Genomic DNA, 25,284 nt, shown 5'->3' with positions numbered 1-25,284 from the left:
TATATATATATATATATATATATATTTCCGCTAAGTTTTCCATTATGATGTCATAAAAAAAAACAGGAGTAACAGTCTTAGACCACTATCTATAACACATAATACAATCATTTTAGCACATAGCCCTATATTAAATTTCATGTATGCACATGGTCCCAGGCCACAAATATTTAGGAAATATTTTGCAACATAATATGCTTTATTTTGTTTTACATAAAGTAATTATATTGATAAATGAACACAACAATGTGGCAAATTTAATAGGTACTATATATGCAAAAGAAAATAATGCATGGTTAAGAAAAAATATGAAAAGAAATATAATGCATAGAAATACAGAAAATCTACTCAGACAGCAGGAATTGTATCATAAATTCATAGATTGTAAGGGGCTGGAAGGGGCCTCGTCCAGCCCCCTGCACCAAGCAGGAAAGACAACTGGGGGTCAGGTGACCCCAACAAGGCGACCGTTCAGGCTCCTCTTGAAGATTTCCAGGGTAGGTGATTGCACCATCTCTGGAGGGAGCTTATTCCACAGTCTGGACACCCTAATTGTAAAGTAGTTTTTCCTAATGTTAAGGCTGAAACGGTCTTCCAGGATTTTGTGGCCATTACTCCTGGTTTTCCCCCGGGTGCCCTGGTGAACAGTTGCTCGCCAAGCCCTTGACGTACTCCCATAGTGTAGCGGTAACCTGCTACCTGGTCCCCTCTCAGCCTTCTTTTCTTCAGGCTGAAGAGTCCCAGATCACTCAGCCTTTCCTCATATGGCTTGCCTTTTAAGACTCTGATCATACAAGTGGCTCTTTTTGGACTCTCTCGAGCTTTACCGCATTCTTGTTAAAGAGCGGCACCCAGAACTGGATGCAGTACTCCAGCTGCGGTCTCACCAATGCTGGGTATACAGTGGGAGAATCATTTCTTTGGTTTTGCTGGAAATGCATCGATTGATGCATGCCAGGGTATAGTTAGCCCTGCTGGCTACTGTGTCGCACTGCTGGCTGATGTTCACAATGTGGTTTATTATTACTCCCAGGTCCCTTTGATTTGTAGTGCTGGTTAGGTTGGTGTTGCCAAGCCTGTAGGTATGCAAGGACTTGTTCGTCCCCAGGTAGAGGACGGACAACCTGAATTGAAGGAGACTAATCCTAGATAAACAGAAGGAACAGGAAGGTAATTAAACAGAGATAATATAGCAGCGGGGTTCAAATCCTTTTTAAATTTTTTTTTTCCAGCAAGGAAATAAAAATTGAATTTAATCAGAATTTATGCTTTTCAGTGCCTGATTTATCTCTTTGGGAGGGTGATATTATTTTTGCTTGCTTGTTTTTACATCCTGTCTCCTAAAGCAGGGTATCATAATATAAGCTTAGTGAACAGACAATTAATGTTGCATTTTTCAGGTGCTCCGGATTGTGAGGCCACACTAACCTTCAGATATAACAGAGGCAAGAGGATTTTGACTAGTGCTGTTCAAATTCCAAATTTTGATGTTGATTTTGGTACCAACTTCAGAGTCAATGATGAATCCACTCCAGAGAGGAAAGCATATACTTTTATCTTAGACCTCAACAACAAAAAGATTCCTGAAGTTACTCTTACTGGTCGCGTAAGGTAATCCTGAAACACTCTTTCGCTTCTCCAGACTTTTGAATTAGGAAGTGCAAGATTTCATTAATAGGGGAGATTTAGGATTATGCTCTCTACTCATAGATGGACAAAAATTGCACATAACCTGTGCACACCATATAACCAATCTTCGTTCAAATAGTTTTAAATACATACCTCCTATAAAGCTTTTCATCTGTAACCTACCACAGACAGATAAAAAGGGAAAGCAGGTATACTCCAGGTTTGTGACTAACCCTTTACACTGGATGTGGCCTGTAAAATTTAGATTAAAAGTTTATTGAGGTATTTCTTGGATCATCTGCCTTTGGACAATATCTAGGATGCCATGGGCACACAATGCTGAAATAAAGTATAAGAAAAAAATAACTCAGCCCTGCCTCTTTAGGTTTCCACACTTCATGCTAAGAATATTCCCCTTGGTATCTGTAGGAGAACTGTAAAAAATGTGCAAAAATTGTCAACCTCATGGACCCAGGGTGAATCGACAAAATTACCATTTTAATAACCTTCATTATTCCATGAAATTCTTTATCCCCAGGGACCATCCATTGTAGAATCTGGAATAGTTGTAGTTCTACTCTAGCCAAGGTACAAAAGTGTAAAACAAGTGGTAAATCAGGTCCAGTAGTACAGTATGGCCCACCCAGGGCAAAGCATTTAGTTTCCCCTCATGTTTTAGTCAAAATGACTTCTGACATCAAGAGGTATTTAGTCTGAGTAAAGATTTCAGGATCATATATGTTACTGAACAAGTATGAGAGAAGCAAGGGAGTTTTTTGGTGACATCTTTTATTGGATCAATTGTATATTTGGAAGGGATGTTGGGCACTATGGGCATTTTTAGATATGCTCCAGGAGGCGGTGGCGAGGTGGCACTTTAATTAGTGACCCACGCTAATTAAAAGTGCCCCTAGCATCACATGTATCAGTGTCCCTGCCCTGATAAAATGGTGGTGTGGTGCTTTGAACCAAAGCTCATTGAATGAGTTTTAGTTCAAAGTGCCCCACTGCCATTTTTCAGCACAGGGACACTGATATACTTGATGCTGGTGGCTTCTGAGAGCATTAATTTCTGTGCTCCAGCAGACTCAATTGAGTCTGCTCTGACACACTGGATTTACAGCACATTAGAGCAGCCTCACTGCATGTGTGTAAGTGCCCAAAAATGCCCAGACCTAAGGAGTTAAGAAACCTAGGCTGAGCCCTGAGATTCAAACAAATCTTTTTTTTCTACCTGTTCTTTTATCCAATTCCAAATGCTAATCTTGTTGCTCAAAACTGACATCATAAAATCACTGATAAACACATTGTCTACTATTTTATTTTCTCAGGTATGATGGGAAGGAAGACGCAATGCTAGGAGGTGACATTTCCATTCCTCGCCTGCAAACTCAACTTAGAACGGAGACGTCGCTTCATTTTTCAGCTAACAGAGCATCTCTTCAGATCAGCTCATCTGCAACAGCCCATGGGAACTCCATTTCAGAAAGCATTGTTTTCAAATACAGTATGAACATTTAATATAATATAAAAACTCTGTCCACATGTAAAACCATTAGTATTATTTTAGTTCTACAGTACATCTCTGTGCATGTTGAGCCTTTTTAATTTTTACCTTGCTTACCTCTTGAACTCTTCCGATTTTCAGATTCTGAGAAAGTTGAACTGGAGTGGCATATCGACACGAATACTGCAGTGAAACAGATGTCTTCCAGCTTCCCTGTTGACTTTGCAGATTATCCAAAGACTTTACGGAAGCATGCCAATGAGCTGCTGGACCAGAAAGTGGCTCATACAGACATGACGCTACGACACATTGTCTCACAATTCATTATGGTAAGAATGAACACATATTGCAGAAATATTAGAGCCTAAGTCCCTGGTGAAAATATGCTCACGTGAGCAATGTCACAGACTTTAGTGTGAGCAGGTAACAGCTTCATTAGCAGTTCTGTCTATTCCAGGCCAGCAAAGCTCTTTAGCACCAACTTTATCTGAAGGAAATGGGTAGTCCCAGTGACTTAGTTGACCATGCATTTAGCCCTAGATAGCAGTGTTCTCCCTCCCCCACCACCAACTTGTCATTTCATTTTACTCTGGAAAACTCATCTGCTCTGGGTTTTGCAGGCAACAAATACCTGGCTGCAGAAGGCATCCAAAGATGTTCCTTATGCTCAGACTCTAAAGAATAAACTCAGTGGACTTCAGGAACTTAACTTTCAGAAAATGGGCCTCCCAGTTATCACCATTCCAGAGGAACTCTTCCTGAAAAGGTAAAGGTGCACATGAGATCGGTCACCTCGGGGAACCAAAACTAGATATTCATTAATGCTCATGAATGGTTTTACTACATTTTTATTTGACCTTGCTTTAGACAACAGTCTATTGTGATCATAAGGAAGGATTTTAAGAGCAGAGATGTTATGTTCAGCAAACTATACACATAATTATGTACGATGGGGTAGCACATTTGCCACAGACCCACTAAAAGCAATTTACCTGAGCCATGGAGGTGGCCCATAATATATGACCGTATCATAGTAAGAAATGCTGTGCAAGGGTAAGGCACTGGAAACAGAAATAAAAAAGGAGCCAGAATGACAATCTTCTATGCTATTTCACTGACAAAGTCTGTATGATATGTATCCCCTTCCCATGAATTCAATTCAGTCACACTCTCAGCTAAGATTTGGTTCTTAGGGTCATAATAGACTTACAGATTTGTAGAAATAAAAAGTCTTTTTGAATATTTGTTTTGAGTAGTTATGCCATTATATAGGACTTGCATTCATTACAACTCCCAGCCTGGTGTTCTAGCAGACTAATTTTCCTCTGTTCTGCTACTCTGATGGTGCTAATCATGAATCAAGAAGCAACAGCGCTTGGCTTCATGCCCCAGTGGAATACTGAGACATAGCTTTGCATCAGAAGTTCCCAATATTTTGGGGTATGATGCCACTCAGGGGCTTGTAGTGTAAGTGCTGGTTGCTTTGCCAGGCTCTTTGAATGTCTTTGCGGCTCATGACCACGCTCATTGGGGCTGTAACCTAATTTGGGGTTGCAGCTCTTACTTTAGGAACCCTTGGCTTATACTTAACCTCCATAGGAAAGAGCGTTAACTGAAATGAATACAAGTCAAAGGAGCAGAGATGCTCATACAAGTCTAGATTCCCAATAGCAAATATGTTTGAAATATATTTGGCCTCCATCTCTCTTAAACATATTTATTGTTTAACTCTTATACTTTCCTCATGTCACTATCAGTAAACTAAATAGCTGCGTTGCTTTAATTCTGTTAATGAGCTGAGCATGGTAATGGACGATTTTTTATAATCATGGTTATTTCTTCTACTCTGCATTAAATTTTTATTAATCATTTAATTTTAAGGGCCATATTTTGAGTGGTAGGTAATTTCTATTTGGCAGTGTACATTCTTTCTAGTAAAAATACGTTTGTACCATATTCACCACTATAATATTTGGCTACCATCTAAAACCATATTTATGGTTGCATTCTTACATGCAATTTTTAATGTCCTAAGAACGTCTGATATGCTCCCATTTTTGTTGGTTCAGTAAATATGTTTCACAGACATCCCTGTAGACCAACAAACCTTATCAGGATTTTCCACAAATCTGGAGAAGTCCTTTTTGTGGGAAACAGGAACAACTGAAATCATGTTACTGGAAGAATAATCCATTGCAAATTGTTTTGCCCTTTTTCTGTTGCCAGACTAGTTATGAATCAGCACTGGTTTCAACAAACATATTTTGTTATTTGTACCTGTTCACAGAATAGTTTATGCAGATAATTTCAACCTAAGGATTATTGGAAACTGTTCACTTTGATTCTGTAGTTGGCAATTAGAGTGAACTTGTTAGTATGCTGATAGGCCTCTATTCTTGTTTAAATGGGCTCTTATATGTAAAGCAGAAAAAAGTCTTGCCTCAAGGCACTCATCATCAAAAACACGAGTTAGACAAACAAATCTTGTTAGAAAACAGGATCTTGCCAGGAGTCAACTCTTGTAAATTATGGCACAGTTCCTTCTCATTTTCCTTTTGCATAACAACACTTCTACCCCCACTTTGCCTCTGGCTGCCAGTCAAATTTCTTCAGTCACCATGGGGAATTGTTCCTTAGGCCTGATTGGGTGACTGAAGCTTTTAAAGAAAAAGAAAAACAAGTTCTGAAAAATGAGTAATATATAGTATATAATGATTAACACACTTTCTAGTATGAAGTTTGGACAAATAAAGTCATTCCGTAGAACTTCACAAAACTTTTGAGATAAAAATTGTCAGAAATAACCAATAACTATTAAAGTTCCATCAAACAACATGTATTAATAATGAAACTCCTCATGCCACATTATGCAAACATGTCCCTTTTCCCACACAAGACTATGAATGAATAGCATTATTTCTTTTATTCAACATGATGCATTACATATGTATGGCAATGGTTTCACTGAGGAAGGGCTTCAAACAAGTGAAGGCATTTGGAGTTTCTCAATCTCCCCTTATATTAACGAGTAGGGCATTATGCTTGGAATTAGGACATTTGAGTCCAGAATCAGGATTCTGTCAGACTGTGATGCTGATTGTAAGACTTTCCTTGTACAGTACAAGTAGGATTTTGTGTGCCTAGTCACGTAAGTAGCCTCTGGCATTTATGTGCAGGTTGCAGTTCTGTTACCCTGCACTGTGGACTGTGTGCACACTTAAACTGAGCATGGGCAGGCAGCTACACAGTGGCCAGGCAGGTACCTAGCTACCTATGCACACCCATAATGGATGCATAAGAGCATCCAAGTCGTGAAAATGTCCCCTTCTAGAAATTCAGGACTAACGGGTGGCAGATTGGATAAGAACCTCACTACATGACTAGTAGTTGAACAGTTAGGATATTATCCCAGGGAGCAGAAGACCCAGGTTATAAATGCCCCTTCTCCAGAGGGATTTTGAACCTGCATCTTTCTGCTGTCCCAGTATAGTACTTTAAACACCATACCACAGGTCAGGCTGTACCGTTCCCCTTTTGAAGCTGGACCCCTGGGCAGCCGAGAGCAGGAAATGCATGGTCAGGAAAAGAAGAACAAGCAAGAGAGGATGTGGCTCAGTGAGATGATTGCTATCCTGCAACAGAGTGGGCCCTTAGTTCTACCCTGAATCATTGCTCCTAATGGCGTAAGAGCTTTCCCCGCTGCATTGATTTCCAGCTCTCTGATCCAGTGACTCTTAAAACTGAGGGGCAGGAGATCAACTTCAAAAGGAGTGTTAGAGAAAGGGCCAGCATAACAACTTGTGGTATGGTGATGAAAGGACTGTACTTGAAAGCTAAGGAGATATGGATTCTAAGCCCCTATGGATTGGGGGGGTGCTAAAACTGAACTGTCTACTTCTGGACAAGTGCTCTAACTAGTAGACTTTGGGGCATGGGCAACTGGTGCCTCCTGAGCTGGGGGGGCACTTGCCCCCACAGCGGTCAGCCAGTGACAGGGCAGTTCAAGGAGGGGTGGGGGGATCCCCCATCGCCAATCACACTGACCAGGTGGGGGGATTCCCCCATGGCCAATCGCACTGACCCAGAAGCAGCATAGCTTCTAAGCCGGCTCTAAGAGGGAATGCTGCCCAGAAGTGCCAGTGGTATGCCCAAAAGGGCCAGGGACGTGCCCGGACATGCCAGCAGCACTTCTCCTGGTGCCCCCGCTCCCCAGCTGGCACTCACGGGGGGGCACCAACATGCCCACCTGCCCCCCTTGCCAGCTGCCTAAGCAGGGAAAGCTACTGCGAGGGGGTGCACCAGTGCTGTCAGGAGGTGCACATGCACCCCAGTGAACCCACTACACATCACCATTGCTTTGGAGCCAAAGGAAGAAAGGATCCTCCTTTCTTGCACTCTGTTTTTTCCTCAAGTACCTATGGATATGGCTGACCAGTATATGGCCAACTGCACAAGCTCAGTCTTTATACAGATACCTACACATCGACAGTGCAGGAGTAATTGCCAGAAGCAGCCAAGTACATAGCTAGAAAACTGTCACTTAGGCACATAAAGGGAAATAAAGTCCTGCCTTATGTGTCCCATTTAATAAAATGCATATTACGATACCTTTCTCACCCTGTAAGAAACCCATTTTCACACTACCATGTCTCTTCATTATTGTTTGTGGAACAGATTTACATAGCAAGTGCAAAGTATAAATTAGAGTAGAAAACCAAGAGAAAAATGTATTAAGGTCTTGCTTTTTTAACACCTTTGCAAAAAAATAAGAGGCAGTCAGCATGATCTGATCCAGTGTTTCTCTAAGTGGACTATATTTATCCCTTTGGAAATGTAATGTATGTTTAGAAGATACGTAAGTGAACAGAAGAACGAAAAAGGGAAAGGGAAATGTAGATGGGGGAAAAGAGAGAAAAAGGAAATTGGAGAATAACTCTACAATTTCTCTTAGTTTGTCAGAAAGGTTGAACTGTGCTTTTGTAGCAACATAAAGCATTACTTTTTTCATTATTCATAACAGAATCATAAGGGTAAACAGATGTAAACAAACATAAAAGGGAAATAAACCCCCAAATGTTTGAGAACTATTAATCTGATAGTTGAATTTAGGGCAAAAGGTCAGGAACATCAGAGGTCTAACCTAAATTCTGTTTGTGACTTGCTTCTTGGTGCTGGACCACTTAATCTCTCCATCTCAATCCCCCTGGGCATGTCTACACATGTGCTTTAATGCTCAGCAGCCTATTTTACTACGCATCAAAAGGCCACGTCAAAAACTATGCTAATACACGAATGCACAGTAAAAATAGGTTACTGCACATTAAGCATCACTAAAAAAGCATGCACTTTTGCTACTGCACATTAGGGCAGCCTAATGTGCATTTATTTAGTACCTCACAGTAGTGGTACTAAATTTATGGCAGTAGCAAAAGTGCATCAATGAATGTATAGATGTAACCGCTGTCTGCAAAATGAACAGAAGTGTTAGAAGGTACGTTAATGAATGTACATAATCTGTTCTGAAAATACCATCATACTACATATTCATAGTACTTTTCCTCCCTTCACATGTGTGTCTGTGAAGAAGCTTAATATCAACATTAGAGTATGTACTATTTGTACACTTAATCGAGTTTTACAGAACACTTACAAGGAGTAATGTTTGTCTTACAGTGATGGTCGGATCAAATATATTTGGAACAAGGACAGTATTATAATTAACATTCCATTGCCTTTTGGTGGAAGATCATCACATGACATAAAGATACCAAGGAGTGTAAAAACACCTCCACTGGTAATGCAATCAGTGGGACTAAACGTACCATCCAAGGAGTACAGAATTCCACCATTTACAATTCCGGAGTCCTACCCACTTCATGTGCCTCTCCTTGGCACTTTAGATATCTCCACAAACCTCTACAGCAATTATTACAACTGGTCTGCTGCTTACAAACTGGCAAACACAACAAAGACTATACCAAGCATGAGAACAAATTACCACATGACTGCTGATTCTGTTTTTGAGCTACTTTCATTCAATGTACAGGGTAAGAGCTTTACCGTTATTGTTATCCTTATTTTTATTCTTATTTTTATTCTTATTATAGCTTTTGTGAAACTGTTTCTAAATGTCTGTAGTCTTATATGCACCATATTAAGCATATTAATTTGTACATGGTAGACAGCTATAGAGCTATTAAATATTGATTTAGACAATTTAACATTAAAACCCCACTTTTCCAATACTGAAAGCCCAATCCTACAAATGTCACAGCTAAGTGCTTTCAGATCATATATGTTTGTGGGTTTGTGTCCATGTAACTCAGGTAGCTAGATGGCAAACATTATAATATGTGAGCACACCTAAAAAAATGGTGTGATTCAGATAATTGCTAGAGAGGTACCTACACTCTACCTAACTTCCCTAAGGAAGCCAAACTGTTCTGTATTCTTCTCAGATCACATCTAATTTACACTCCCAATTTTGACCTCAGTACAAAGCGTGGTAGGTGCAGCCACTTTTACTCAAAACGAAGCCAGGGGAGGAAGTGGTACTCCCCTGGTGGCTAATTATCTAGTATTTATAACAACTGTATAGAACAGGGAATTAGGCTGAGAGGCACCTCCCACTTCCCAGGAGACTGTGCCAACCTCCAGGCTTTTGAACAGGGGAGCATCCCTGCCACTAAGCTAGTGACTCAAGCTCTTGCTCTTTTATGTGCCATATCTCTTATATTCACAAGGGGCCAGATTCTTCAACAAGAAGGATGAAGGGTGCCTTCTACCCAAAATATTCAATAGCTTGGTGGTTAGGGCACTGTTCTGTCAAGTAGGAGAAGTGGGGTTGAATTCTCTCCTGTAAACCTGGTCTCCCCCATCTGGGGTGAGTGGTCTAATTGCTAAGCTGATAGTCAAAGGATGGGTGCTACCTGCCCCCTCTTTGAGAGAAGCTAACAAGCTGCTGTATTTTGCAATGAGCTCATGGCATGAGTGAGGCATGATCTAAGGACACTAAACAGACTAGGCTGCTCTGGAGGCTTGGATGGAGTTTAGGTGTTTCAATTTAGGGACTTTTTGAAAATGTGATGACAGATGTCAGAGTGACACCCTGCGTTTCAGAAATATTCAATATTTACTAAAACACTTTTAGCCTGATAAACAAAGAAAGATAAAATTCCAGAAAAATGTAATGACAAAATATAACATAATTTTTGTCCCAGAAATGTAAAATATTTATTATTTCTGTGTCATTCTCTCCCCCACCCCATTTCCCTACCTCCCCGTATTCAGGTAATGGAGAAATATCATCTGATAACCATATGTTCACCTACACGCATGAAAATTCCCTGGAACACATACTCCTAAGCTCCAAATTTAAATTCTCCAAGACTAGGAAGTATGAACCCACATTCAGTTCAAAAGACACCATTTCACTTCAGGCATCTAGCACTCTGGGTGCTCAGCTCTCCTTCATTAGTGATATGGACTTCAAAAAAGAAAGTAGCGTGGGAACCAGTAACATGAGGATGGAAGGACAGGTGCAAGTCGCTTCAGTCTTTGCAAGAAGCACTTACACTCTCACAAGTACCTACAATGAAAACAGCCATGAGCTAGCGGGTGACTCAAATCTGAACCTGGACTCTTCTTATCTTCAAGCTTCTAACCAGATGACTGGCAGATATAGCAATGATGTGTTTTTAATTAATTCAGTCTCTGATGTACAGAGCGGTACCTTAAGAAACACAGCCTCACTGAAGTATGAAAAGAGCCACCTGAAAGTGATCTCTGAAACAAATGGAAGATACCAAAACCTGGCAGGTCTCAACAAATTTGAATTAACTTTGGCAAAGCGGGGGGCTGCACTTCGTAGTGAGTTCCAAACCACCTACAAACAAAATCGATATTATGCCCTGCTTACAAGTTCTCTCGATGCCCAGGGTTTTGTCCTCAACACTGATGTCTCGGTGAACGATCAGCGAAACCGAGCAGCCCACAAGTCCAGCTTAACTATTAATCAGGATGGTTTGGCCAGCAGTGCAACCACAAACTTGCAGTTTAGTCCACTGATGCTACAGAATGAAATGAATGCTAGACTGGGTATTTCTGGAGGCTCCCTGATGGTTTCTTCTTCTGGACGGTATGGTAAACACAATGCAAAATTCAGCATAGATGGAAGAGTGGCCCTAATGGAAATAGCACTGGGAAGCGTATACCAGAGCACAGTCCTGGGTGCAGATAGCAAAAACATCTTCAACTTTAGAGTTAATAGAGAAGGACTCAAGTTCTCCAATAACTTAGTAGGATCATACAAGGAAATGAAGCTTGAGCATGTTAATGAGCTGAACATCCCTGGCTTCTCTTTAGCATTCGTTTCAAAATTAGACAACACTGTCAGCGCTGACAAGTCCCACAAGCATTCTTTTGACCTGCAACTGCAGCCCAGATCACTCACAGCTAAACTGAACAATGATATAAAATTCAGTGAATTTGACATTACCAACAAAGCAGAGCTACGACTAGAGCCACTGAAGCTGAACCTGGGTGGCAATGTGAGAGGAGCTTACAGAACAAACGAAGTCAAGCATACATACACCATTACTTATGCTGATCTGGCAGCCAGTTTCAAAACGGACACGCTTGCAAAAGTTCAAGGCACAGCACTGAGCCACAGGGTAAACCTGGAGATTGCTGGACTCGCTTCCTCCGTTACTATGAACACAAACTGCGATTCCAAACACCTACATTTCACCAATGTGGTACGGTCCATAATGGCCCCGTTTACTGTTACAACCGATATACACACCACTGGTGATGGGAGTCTGATTGCTATGGGAGAACACACTGGACAGCTATACAGCAAATTTCTGTTTAAAGCAGAGCCCCTGGCTTTCACAATGTCCCATGATTACAGAGGAGCCACTGGGCACACCCTGAAGTCGGGAAAAAAATACACTACTGTACTTGATAACAAAATCGGTCTGCTTTTTACCCCATCAGAGCAGTCAAGTGCCTGGAAGCTGAAAAGTCAACTGAACAATAATATGTACACACAGGAGCTCAGTGCTTACAATGATGCAGAAAAAGCTGGCGTGGAACTGAGTGGGAAAGCATTAGCAGACCTCACTATAATGGACTCCCCAGTTCAAGTTCCATTCATGTCTGAAAGAATTAATCTAATCGATATGTTAGGCCTGAGGGACAGTGTTGAAGACCCTCAGGAATTCAGCATCTCTGGGTCTGTGAAGTATGACAAGAACAAAGATATGCATTTGATTAACCTGCCATTCCTGGATCGCCTGCCAGTGTATTTTGAACAAATCAAAGGTGCAGTTATATCAACCCTGCGGTCTATGCAAAAATACTTAAGAAGCATAAATGTAGAGCAGCATATGAGAAAATACAGGGCATCTCTGGATAAGCTCCCACACCGGGTTAATGACTACATAAACAAAATAGATTTAAAAAGCAGGGTTAACCGTATGAAACAGACTTTGGTTGCATTCACAAAGGATTATAATATAACAGCTGATGACTTGCAAACTACATTGGAAAATGTCATAATCCATTTTCAGGATGCAGTGGTTCAGCTTCAGGCTTACTTGATAAAAATTGAGCAGTTCATCAGAGAGAATTATGATCAGTATGACATTCAAACAGCTATTGCAAAGCTGATTGACCAAATAGTTGAAAGAATGAAAATTCTAGATCAGCAGTACAAAATCACTGTCACCATGATTAACACTCTCCAGAGCTTACAGACCACCATTGCTCAGTATGACCCTAGCACATTAGGAAGCAGCACTTCAGCTTGGATTCAAAATGTGGATGATCATTACAAAATCCGAGTTCGGATACAGGAAAATCTAGAGCGACTCAGGATTCTTATTCAAAATATTGATGTGGGATGGATTGCAGAAAACTTGAAACAGCAGATACAGGCCATTAACATGAAAGAGGTTTTGGAAAAAATAAAGGGTTCATTTCCGGTTAAAAAGATGAATGACATTATTGAGCAAATTAAAGAGATTCTCCTCAATTTCGTGGAGGATTATGAAGTGACTGAAAAGATCAATGCTTTCCGGGGGAAAGTGCACGAACTGATTGTGAAGTATAAACTTGACAAGCAGGCATACCTGTTAATGGATGGGTTGATAGAAATGTCTAATCAGTACAAAGTGAAAGAATTTGTCCAGAAACTAACCATCTCTCTGAAAAAAATAGATATAAAATCACTCTTTGACAAAATTGTATCTTTGATTGATGATGCTGTCAAGCAAGTTCAAATGCTTGATTATAAAAAGTGGGTAGATGAAATCAACACGTTCCTTGATATGGTTATCAAAAAGTTCGTCTCTTTTGACTATAACCAATTTGTAGATGACACAAACAACAAAATCCGAGAAGTGACCCAAAAAATCAATGAGGAACTCAGAGCTCTAGAGCTTCCGCAGAAAGTAGAAGCACTGAAGCAGTATATAAAAGAAGTCAGTGTTGTAGTTTCACAATTCATACAACAGCTAAAGGACACCAACCTTGCAGTAATGATCACCTGGGTCAGAGACCTGCTAAACTCAACAGCATTTATGAGTCTGAAAGCCAAGATAAATGAACATCTGGAAGACCTGCGAGAGAGGATTTATGAAATGGACATCACTAAGGAATGCCAGAGGTATCTTCAGATGGCAAGCCAATTCTACCATACCATTGTCACATACATTTCTGACCAATGGAACATTGCTGCTGAGAAAATTGCTATTTTGGCTGAGCAATATAATGTGAAACACTGGGCTGAAAATGTGAACCAGTTAATTGAAACAGGTTTTAGAGTTCCTGAAATCAAAACTGGCTTAATCAACTTACCCTCCTTTGAAGTTAGTCTTCGAGCTCTACGGGAAGCAACTTTTCAAACACCAGACTTCGTAGTTCCATTGACTGACCTGCACATCCCCTCTTATCAGATAAACATCAAGAAATTAAAAGACTTAAAAATCCCCATGAGATTTACCACACCAGAATTCACTATTCTAAATACTTTTAAGGTTCCTTCATATACAATTGACTTGATTGAGATCAAGCTACAGATTGTGCAAACAATAGACCAAATGATATCCGGTGAATTTTATTTGCCAACACCTATGTACTTCAGAGATCTGAAAATGAGCGATATGCCTTTTTCTGGCATTTCCTTCCCAGAAATACAAATTCCTGAGCTACAGATACCTGAAATGTCAATCCCTAAACTGAATCTAAATGATTTCCAGATTCCTAATGTTCAGATACCAGAATTTCAGCTGCCACGTATTCCACACACAGTGGCCATCCCCACATTTGGCAAGCTGTCCAGTGCTTTCAGAATAGCCTCTCCATTCTTCACTCTCTCTACTCAAGCTGGTGTTCAGAACACTACAGCATCTGCAAAAAGTCCAGAATTTGTGGCCACTGTTTCAGCTCAAGCAACGTCCAAGCTGGATTTCTTTGCTTTCACAATGAATGCAGACGCACGTCTTTCAGCCCCAGAAATGCAGCAGCTAAACCTTAAAGAAACCATGAAGTTCACTCATAGATTCCTTAAAGCTGATCACAAAGGTGAAGTGACATTTTTAGGGACTTCTGTGGAGGGGAAAGCTGAAACCACAGCAAACATACGGACTGCCAAGAATTCAATCGAAGTTCATAATAACTTAATGGTCAAACTACAGAAAAAGATTTCAATGCAGAGCAGGACAACCTATTCACACAGACTCAATATCCCACAGGCTGATCTCTCCAGTCAGGCTGAGCTGAGCAATGATATGACTACAGAGTTAGAAGCAGGACATATATTATTTACGTCTAATGGAAGAGGAAACTGGAAGTGGGGTGTCTCTGATTTCTCCGATGAAGGTACCCATGAATCACATGCCACTTTTAAAGTCGAGGGACCCCTTATTGTATTTGCTGCTGAAAACAAGATAAATGATAAATACTTGAAAGTCAACCAAAATGTGAATTATGAATGTGGTTTCCTAAATTATGCAAAGCTTCAAATTAAATCTGAGATTGAGTCGCAGCACATAGGGCGTAGTATTCTGAACGTACAAGGTAAAGGGCATCTTGGAGAAATGAAAGTAGAACTAACAGGATCTCATAATGCTCAGCTCAATGGACAAATTACTGGAGTCATAAATAACAATATTGCCTTCTTAGTCCAGCCTTTTGAAATCCACACATCTACAAACAATGAGGTGAATGTGAAAGTTAGCTTCCCAATGAAACTAATTGGCAAAATTGAATATCTGTATAATTATGGTCTGGTGCTTAGTTCTTCAGTTCAGCAAATCAACTGGCAAGCTGGTGGCAGATTCAATCAGTATCGATGTGTCCTTAACGTGTCTGCTGGAAACGATGAAGACAAAACTGACGCATATGTAGGGGTGAACGGTGATGCCAACCTGGACTTCCTACTTATTCCTCTAACAGTTCCTCAATTTGATATTCCCCATACTGGAATGAAAACACCTCAACTGAAAGAATATTCGCTGTGGGAACAAACAGGACTGAGGAATTTCTTGAAGACTACAAGGCAATCATTTGATTTAAATTTGAAAGTCCAGTATAAGAAAAACAAAGACATGCACTCAATCCCACTTCCCCTAGAAGCAGTATATGAAAGAATTAATAAGTACATCATCTCCGTCAATAAGCATTTTGAGAAAGGAAGAGACAATACATTAGATTTTCTCACCAGGTCATATAATGAAGCCAAAGCAAAGCTTGACAAATACAAAGTCGAGCCTTCACTCAGCAAGCTACGACGCACCTTCAGGATTCCAGGATATACCATTCCCATTGTGAATATTGAAGTCTCACCCTTTACAGCTGAGCTGCCAGCATTTGGTTATTTGATCCCCAGAGAAATAAGCACACCAGGCTTCACAGTCCCACTTATTGGCTTTTCAGTACCGTCTTATACTCTAGTCTTGCCCTCTCTGGAACTGCCAGTGCTTCACGTCCCACAAGACCTGCGCACACTTAAGCTTCCGAACTTCAGAATGAACAATCCAATAGATCATATCCTGATTCCAGCTTTGGGAAACATTACCTGTGACTTTTCATTTAAATCCAGTGTGATCACTCTGAATTCAAATGCTGGGTTGTTCAACCAATCAGATATTGTTGCTCACCTCCGTGCCACCTCTCTTTCATTCATTGAGGCATTGCAGTTTAAATTAGATGGTACATCCAGCTTGACAAGGAAAAGAGGTTTGAAGCTGGCCTCAGCCCTGTCCCTGAGTAATAATAAATTTGTGGAAGGAAACCACGACAGCACTGTTAGTCTTTCAAAAAAGAGTGTGGAAGCTTCACTGACAACAAATGCAAAGATCAACACACCAGTTCTCAAGATGAATTTCAGGCAAGAACTTACAGGAAATACTAAGTCCAAACCCACTGTTTCCACCGTGAATCATTTAAGTTATGCCTTTGATATTCTTGACTATGTTGGCAAAGCTAAAGGTGCAATTGATCACAAGTTCAGTCTGGAAAGCCTTACGTCTTACATTTCTCTAGAAACAGCCACAAAAGGAAACATCAATGGGTTATTCTACACCCTAACTCCATTTTCTGGAACATTAATCCATGAAGCAAATACCTACCTGAATGCTAATGGAGTTCGGTCCTCAGTCAAGCTTGAGACTAACTCTCAAGTAGATGGAATTGGGAATGTGAACATGAAAGAAAATCTTGCTGTGGAAGTGTCTTCCCGTCGGATTTACGCAGTCTGGAACCATAATGGGGAAAACCATGTACGATTGACCTCTGCTTTTACAACCACAGGGACTCAGAACACCAAAGTAATCCTTGAAATGTCTCCTTGGAGTATGTCAACAACTCTTCAGATACAAGCTACCCAACCAAATTCCCTCATGGAAACAGCTCTAGTTAATCATGTTGTTTTAATGAACCTCAATACTGAAAATCAGAAGCTCAGCTGGAAGGGTGAAGGCCAAATTCATTCATTGTATCTGAGCCATGATACGCAGCTATCAAATGAAAACTCAAAGGCACAATTTGATATTTCTGGATCATTGGGAGGACATGTAGATTTCCTCAAGAGCATTGTGTGTCCAGTTTCTAACAGGAACCTGTGGGATATCTTAAAATTGGACGTCACCACCAGCGCTGACAAAAGGCAGTACTTAAATGGTTCAGTATCCATAGTTTATACAAAGAGTGAAGATGGTTACAGCTTCCCTATATACGTGAATAAATTAGCAGATGGCTTCACATTCACTATTCCTGAAATACATCTGGAAGCTCCAGGTCCTATTCTCACAACTCCAGAATTTAAAGTTCCTTTCACAACTCTGCAAGTTCCCTCATATACCTTTGACTTACGCAACATAAAAATCCCACAGGAGCTAACCACAATGCCATTTAACATTAGTTTGCCCTCTCTCCCACAGATGAGCTTTCCAAAAGTAGATGTAGGAACCAATTATATCACACTGGAAGAATATAAAATTCCATACTTTGAGGTGACAATACCTGAGTACCAAATAACTGTGTCTCAGTTCACTCTTCCAAAAACATTCTCTCTTGGAAACCAAATTGTGGATCTGAATGAAGTGGCCAATAAGATTGCAAACTTTGATCTCCCAACAATTACAATTCCTGAGCAGAAAATTGAGATTCCACCTTTAAAAATATCCTTGCCTGCTGGAATTTATATCCCTGCATTTGGTGCTTTGACTGGATCTTTCAGAGTCGCCTCACCTTTATACAATGTCACCTGGAAAACAGGCCTAAAAAATAATAAGGACTCGTTTGAATATTCCCTTGATTCCACTTCGAGTTCAACACTACAGTTCCTGGAATATGATCTTGATGGTAAGAAAAGCATTTGAATTTTTTACTCCAGTGTGGGTTAAAATGTTGCACGCTGTTCTTTTTGCAACTTTCCAAACATTATCTTAGCAGAGATTTTCTGCTAAGGGGAGGGAAAACACAATGTCTGTTCTCCACCTGAATTAACTTTAATAGCAACACATCTTTATTTCTTCTTCCTCCTGTTAATCCTGCCTGGACAGTGTAGGAGAGAGACTGTGCCATCAACAGAATTGTTTAGTGATCCACAATTAGTTTCACCTCTGCAGACACTCTTGGGAGTGCACAGGTGTTATTAACAGCATAGTTTAAAAAACATAGAGTTGTGGCACTTTAGTTGAGGGCACAGTTTGCTGCATTGAGTTGGACAGGCACATTGTTAGGCTTTGGAATCTCTAAAACTGGTTGAAATGCATAGGAAGGATGGTTTATTTCTAGGTTTAGTTTGTACATGAGGAAACTCCTGTCTCTTTGCATACAAAGTAAGGGTGAAGTTGCACATTATACTTAAGTCATACTAAATCTGGAATGTCAGGGGGTGCAAAAATTAGAACATGCTGTGACCAGTCACGTGTTAAGGGTTAACGGCTTTTCTTGCCTGCTCTAAGATGTTAATGGACTTGCAAATACAGGGCTGATGAGGAGAGCCATGACTAGGAACCAGAATACTTGGGCTCTGTTCCTACTCTGAGTGGCGGGGGAAGGGAAAAGGGGAGCAGTGCATCCTGGGATGCTGGAGGACTGCAGATTGCTACTTTTATTTCCATAGAGCAGACTGAATTACCCTAACACTGACCTCAGTTAACCTTTGCCTGAACTACCATAATTTGAGATGCTCAGAGGGCACTTAGAATGAGTTAACAAGCTTTAATGTGTGGACATTCACATTTTAAGTGCCCTCAGTATGGTCTAAGTGTCACATATAACTTCAACCTAAAAATAGTTTTCTGTAAAATTACTAAAATACAATCAATGCAGAATCCGAAAATAAGATTTTACGGTCAATTTTCTGAGTATAACCACCAGTTAAAGTTATCCTAAAATTGTAAGGCAAATACAAAATGATTTCACACGTAAGACAAATAATCTCAGTTTATAGTCTGTCTGAAGAACACAAAGCAAAACAAGACGACTTTTAAAATCTAAGTTCCAAGGAGAGAGACAAAGAAGCAATTGCATAGCTTATTTCTCCATGGTTCTATAACAGTACCTGCAATGTTTGCTATAACGCATCGAGCATTTTAAAATATCTTGGCAAAAAAGGTGCAATACTTAACTTCCTAACCTACAATAATTTATTGTGAAACATTAGCAATTTGGTCAGCCAAAATGCAGGATAGCATTTGATCTTTTCTGTTGTGATTCTGAAAAGTCAGACAACATGAAATCTTTCTTTTGTAGCTGTGTCAACCTGCAGATATGAAGGAGAAGTGTTTGCTGTAAAGACAATAAGCAGGTTTTCACATCCTGACTTGAGTGCTGTATATAAGGGAGATTTTGCTATGCGAGGAATTAGGTAAGTGTTTGCTCTGATAACATACTTTTTAATAGACAAAACTGCAGATGCTTTGCTATAACTGTAAAAAAAAATATGTGGCTGTCATACATCTTTGGTCCCTGGTACCACCTCCCATATGCCACCCCACGAGTAATTGGGAAGCTGCCAGTAGGTTTTCCTAATACCATTTTTCTGAACAGACCTATATCACAAGGCTATGAAAAAAAAATAAGTTAACCAAAGTTTTGCTGAGCTTCATCTTCACCAGTCTGATCCCTTTTGATGGGCATATGCATTGTGGTCTTAATTGTCACCCAGAAGTATCCTCTATTGATGAAAGTATTACTGTATGCAGATATATTCCAAATTGGGAAATTTACTATAGCATTTATTTTCCTTAATAACCATTTGTTCATGGCTATTTTAGAGTCCCGGACCACTCTGCAGTACTGGACATCACCAGCCCAACCTTTATCGATGTTCATGTGCAGTATAATGGAACTAAGAACAAGATCTCTTCATCGATATCTTCACCATCTGCTGGCACCCTGGGTTCATTTTTTGAGATGGATGATAATCTCCTCAGGCAGAAATTGTACTACCGGAGTCAGGTAGGAAAAGTTTGAAATCAGTCAATGAGGCTTTGGTTTTGGACTGGGAGGGGGAGGGGATAGGCAATGGGGGCTCTTTTTCTTTTCAAAGTTAACCTAATACTTAGTATGGGAGTCACAATGAGTTTTGAGAACTGCCAGTTGTCCAAGGAAAAAGCAAACCATCAACAGCATTAGTCAGAGCTTTCTCAGCTCTTTCCAGCCATGGCAATAAGCTTTAATCTCATTCTGAAAATTATATCCCAATGTGCAGTCTTTGTGTCAGAGATTAGTTGAGAAATAACTGGAAAGCAGTTGGGAATCTCAAAGTGATGACAATCAGAAGCGCAAATTAAATTTAATCCGAAACCCTGAAAGTGCCTATCACAGGGCCACTAGAATGTTTCTGGTATATTGTGTGTCACAAGAAATCAGTGCCGATCACACAATGTCAAAAGGTTTAATATTCTACGATGATGTGTTAAAGTAGGAGCCACATAAAACTAATCTAATCTATAGAACATATATATTCAGCAACCTCAGATCACACAGAGGAACAATTCTTCTAATAGCCTCAGCAATCTAAAGTCATGACATCAAAGATATGGCCTATGGCCCAAATCTGGCCCATGGAGATGGGTCATCTATCCCATAGGGCTGCCTACCTCTATGGACCAAAGTGGTGCCACAGGGCATGTCACTGGAGCTGCCAGAGCCGCTTTGCCAGAGATGCTCCAGGATCCCCCTGCAATCACCCTTTACTCTTTAGTCGCCATCAACAACTAAAATCCTAAAATTGATGGCAGGGGAAAAGGACAGGGCAAGTGGCAGCTGCATTAACCCCCTGGGTTCTGGAGCTGTGACAATCAATATAGCATTGACAGCAGCCATTTGGATAAACACTGCCATTACTTGCAGGTCATTCAGCTCATAAGAAGCCCCCTGGTCCAAATGTGACCCAGAGTGCCACCCCTGCTCTAAAATGTTACTGGATTTCTATTTAGAAAAAAGCATCTCTTTAAATTCCTTATAATCAGAGCTTAGTGGATGAGTAGAATTGAAAGCAATGAAATTTGAAAAAAAGATGGACCCCCTTTCCAATTTTTTTGTGTCAATGTCAAAGTGTAGGGACAACATAGCCTTTAAAAGCTTTGGTATGTGATAGGTAACAATGGATTTCTATTAAGATTAAGTGAGCATCTATTAAAATCAATAGAGTGCAAAATGTTGGGAAAAAAAACTATTTGAAATCTACCTATGATTTAGAGACATGCTTTTAGAGCAGAAATATGATGTAAATAATATTGCATGTGTAATTTGCTTTTTCACGTATTCCATTTTATATTTTCAGTCTGCCCCTCATAGAGATATTGACATACTAAAAGGTGAGATATCATTCAAGAAACGTGACCTGATTCAGATTAAAATAAATTGGAAAGAGGATGCAGCCCCAAACATGCTGAGGGGTCTAAAAGAAAAGATCCCTAAAATTATAGATGCAGTCTACAACTGTGTTAACAAATACCACAGGGAGCACATGGGGATGGACATGAGTGCTGCCACTTTACAGGCAAAGATCCTAATGCAAAACAATGCTGACAAAGCGTACCAAATTGCTATAAAGCAAGTAGATGAAATAGATCTTCAGCTTCGTACAGCAGCCAGCCAGGCCACTGAAAAATACCAAGAGATGAAGGCAAAAACCCAACAGTTATATAAGAAAGCAGCAGATCAAGCTGCTCAGATTGACTACCAACAAATCACAGCAAAGATTTTTGATACAACCATAGACATAATAAAAGAATACCACATCAAGGTAAAGCACCTGATTGACTCATTCATTGAATTCCTGAAGACCACCAAATTCCAGGTCCCTGGACTGACTGACAAACTTACAGGTGAAGAATTATATGCAATGTCTACAGAGAAGGCAGCAAAAGTTATTGATCAATGCATTTTAAAACTGGCAGAATATTTTGATGCTTTGATTGTATTGATCAGTGAGCTGGAAGTTAAAGTTCCTGTTTCTGAAAGAGTGATCAAAGGTCATGATGTGGTGGAAAAAATTAAGGAAATGCTTAAAGATTTGCAGAAACAAGTTAGACAGGTATTTACTAGTCTTAAAGGGGCTGACTTTGCAGAAAAGCTCGAGAAACTTAAACAGTTTGTGCAAGAAGTCTTCCAGAAAGTGGAAGAACTTATTAGAAACCTACAGTCCAAAAACTTTGACGATATCAAAATCCAAACTCAACAGTTGTACAAGGATGCCATCAACTCAAGCTATGCAAAAAAATTAAAATCCCTATCTGGGGCTTTCAAAGAATACCTCTACCAGGTAAAGGATTTTAACCAAAAGGTGTTCCAGGAGCTTTCAGAGAAGCTGCATCATATACTTACCTACATAAAGATACTGAGGCAGGAATATTTTGATCCAAGTATAATAGGATGGTCAGTCAAATACTATGAAGTAGAAGAGAAGGTGATAGAGTGGCTGAAGAGTCTGATAGATACACTGAAGGACTGGCGTGACAAGTTCATTGAAGATATTACTGACATGGCTGCACATCTGATTAATCAAGGAAAAGATTTAGGTGAAAAGCACGGCCAGGTGTATTATGACCTGCTTACAGATACTGATGGAAAGGGAAAAGAGAAAATCAGGGAGCTCTCTTCTGCTGCTCAGGAAAAGATACAGCATTGGTCTGCAGCTGTTAAAAAGGGTGCTGCTGAGCAACACAAGCAAGTCAAAGCAAAACTGCAGGGCACCTATGACCAACTTCTTCTATCCTATGAGTGGGTAATTACAGAGACAAGAAAATTAATTGATGTGGCTATTGAAAGTTATTCCACAGTCATTCAGTACATCACAGAGCTTCTCTATAAGTTGGAAAAGTCAGCTGCAGAAAGCCTCAAGGCCTACATAGCCGTTCGCCCAGGAGAGCTTAGAATAGATTTACCCAAACCATTTAACTGGCAATCAGTGTCTAAATTTGCCCAATTAAGTGAGGAGGCACTGAGGAAAAAAGTGGAACTAACACGCACATTAATGCAGCAAGGCATTGAACAAGGCTCTAAGAAATGGGAAGAACTGCAAATATTCATTGACCAACAGCTTGCTGTTGACCAACTGAGTGTTCAGCAGATAATGGAAAACCTACAGAAGCTCATAAAAACCTGAATGGACATGCAGAAGAACAAAAATACCAAGTTTGTGTGACAATGTATTTAAAAATGACAGTAATTAGCATATTGGAACTTAGGGAAGATACTGTCTGAATTTGAATTTGTAAATGAAAAACAATCTAGAGCAGGTTATTTTAATACATTTAGAAAGCCAATAAATGAATTCTTTATTACATTTTTGTGTCATTCATTACAGCCTTGGGTCATATAACCTGATCCAACCATCATTATGGTCAAAGGAAGTCTTTGCCCTGATTTCAGTATGTGTTGGACCAAGTCAATATTGTGCAATACATTTTGTAAATAGTCATGAAAGCTATGGAATACATAGAACAAGTAGGGTTCAAGATAAAGGTCACATTCATGAGCCACTTAAAAACAACTTGGAAATATTAATATTCCTAGTATAGGAGTTAACAGCAAAAGTACTCTCCTCACTATGCCAAGGGAAAAAGAGAGAAGAATATGTGCCCTGCAAAGAAAGCAAAGAAGAATATGACTGAATTCTACAAATATGGTCAAGAAGGAAAAAATTAATTCCATTGTCAGGAGAGGCAAATAGTATTACTCTATTAAATGCAAATGATAATGCATGTATTTGTCAGTATTACTGAGAAAAAAATATGCCATAAATGTTAGGAAAAATAATTTTGTTCTGGGCTAATTTTGTAACCCAGAAATGTGGGGACAGGGGGATAGGTTTGCTTGGGTTTTTTTCACCTCCACAAAAGTTCAGGTTTCACATCAAATTGTATGACTGTGATTATTTTAATTTCACAAGTTTCACTGACATTGATCTCCATCGGAGTCAAAAAGAGTTTTCCATTGTCTTCAGTAGGCTTTGGATTGGGCCTTGTATGCGAGAAATTCCAAAGTTTGAAATTTAAATAGAAATGTTGAAGGCTTCACTCAAAAATAGGACCATTCCCAAATGGAAAATGTGTGGGTCTAGTAAGTTATTTAGGTTTACATGCAGCTGTTAGAATGTTATGTTGATACTCCTTTAAAAAGGTCCAGGAGAGGCTGCAATAATGGGCTTTCTACTCTTTGTTGCCTCTTTGAGAATAAACTCTTTACGAAATGTCACTAGAAACTTTGTGAGTACATTTATTTTGATGTAATTTATTCCTTCCAATTTTTGTTTGCTTGTTTGTTCATAGGAAAGCTCTCAGGTTTCTTGTAAGCCATGTTTCTCGCCCATATCTACCTAGTCACACTTCATATTCTTTCAGAGTATGGTCACACATACAGTTGGAGCCATTTCGAAAGGGCAGCCGTTGTTGTAATTTAATTGTTACATGTAGACAAGCCAAGAATGATACAAGTGTAGCAAAACCGCTCCAGCTTTAACACTGCTTCGTCCAGTGTTAGAGTTGGAGCAGTTTTGCTACATGTATATCATTCTGGGTTTGTCCACATGTAAGAATTACAATATAACAGCTGCTTTCCTTTTGAAACATTGCGCTTGTGAAACTGTTCCAAATGTATGTGTGTCAATACTATTACAGACTGGGCTCATCCATCGGTTAACTGCCTGGTGTGCTATTAGTGGAGAAAATCCTTCATGACTGATGTCTCGGGCTGGCTAAACTAACCCTGAGAAACACCAACTCAGCCAAAGCTGCCGAAACGCATACACCTGTCGAGCAGCAGGGAGGGAAAGGCTGGCCCTTCGAAAGTAAAACTTCCTCAGCTCCAGCATCAGGTCCGGTGCTGCCAGGGATCCCAGCCAGGATACATCATTCGATAATGCTCGGGGTTGAATCCCTTGAGAACTGCTAAAGGAGTTGTGATTTTGAATTGAAGTAACCTACACCTATCCTCCTGCCTTTCTCAGTCCCTGAAAATAGGGAAGATCACAGCTGTAACAATCTGTTTAGTCCTTCTCCTGAGATCAAAAAAAGACTTGATTCAGTTTAGCAGCTTTGGCAAAAGAAAATCCTTTCATCTTCCTTCATAATAAATCTTCAGCCAGTAGGTCATTGGACTACAACTTGCCTCAAATTACCTCT

At 40.0% G+C, this 25,284-nt stretch overlaps 1 protein-coding gene across 1 annotated transcript in view; it reads left to right on the top strand.

Annotated features, from left to right (window-relative positions):
* The window catches only part of APOB (apolipoprotein B), a 52,269-nt gene extending 27,102 nt beyond the window's left edge, over positions 1 to 25,167 (top strand). Inside the window, exons 21-29 of the mRNA XM_019520673.1 lie at positions 1,277 to 1,611; positions 2,961 to 3,136; positions 3,278 to 3,465; positions 3,757 to 3,902; positions 8,810 to 9,183; positions 10,427 to 18,004; positions 19,403 to 19,517; positions 19,927 to 20,110; positions 21,441 to 25,167. Of these exons, the coding sequence (XP_019376218.1) occupies positions 1,277 to 1,611; positions 2,961 to 3,136; positions 3,278 to 3,465; positions 3,757 to 3,902; positions 8,810 to 9,183; positions 10,427 to 18,004; positions 19,403 to 19,517; positions 19,927 to 20,110; positions 21,441 to 23,267 (10,923 nt within the window). The 3' untranslated portion in view covers positions 23,268 to 25,167. The remainder of the gene's footprint in view (positions 1 to 1,276; positions 1,612 to 2,960; positions 3,137 to 3,277; positions 3,466 to 3,756; positions 3,903 to 8,809; positions 9,184 to 10,426; positions 18,005 to 19,402; positions 19,518 to 19,926; positions 20,111 to 21,440) is intronic.
* The last annotated feature ends 117 nt before the right edge of the window (positions 25,168 to 25,284 follow it).

Source organism: Gavialis gangeticus, unplaced genomic scaffold (assembly GCF_001723915.1).
Source record: "Gavialis gangeticus isolate Ggan-Ray unplaced genomic scaffold, GavGan_comp1, whole genome shotgun sequence".
Taxonomy (NCBI): domain Eukaryota; kingdom Metazoa; phylum Chordata; order Crocodylia; family Gavialidae; genus Gavialis; species Gavialis gangeticus.
This window is presented reverse-complemented; position numbering and strand designations above follow the sequence as displayed.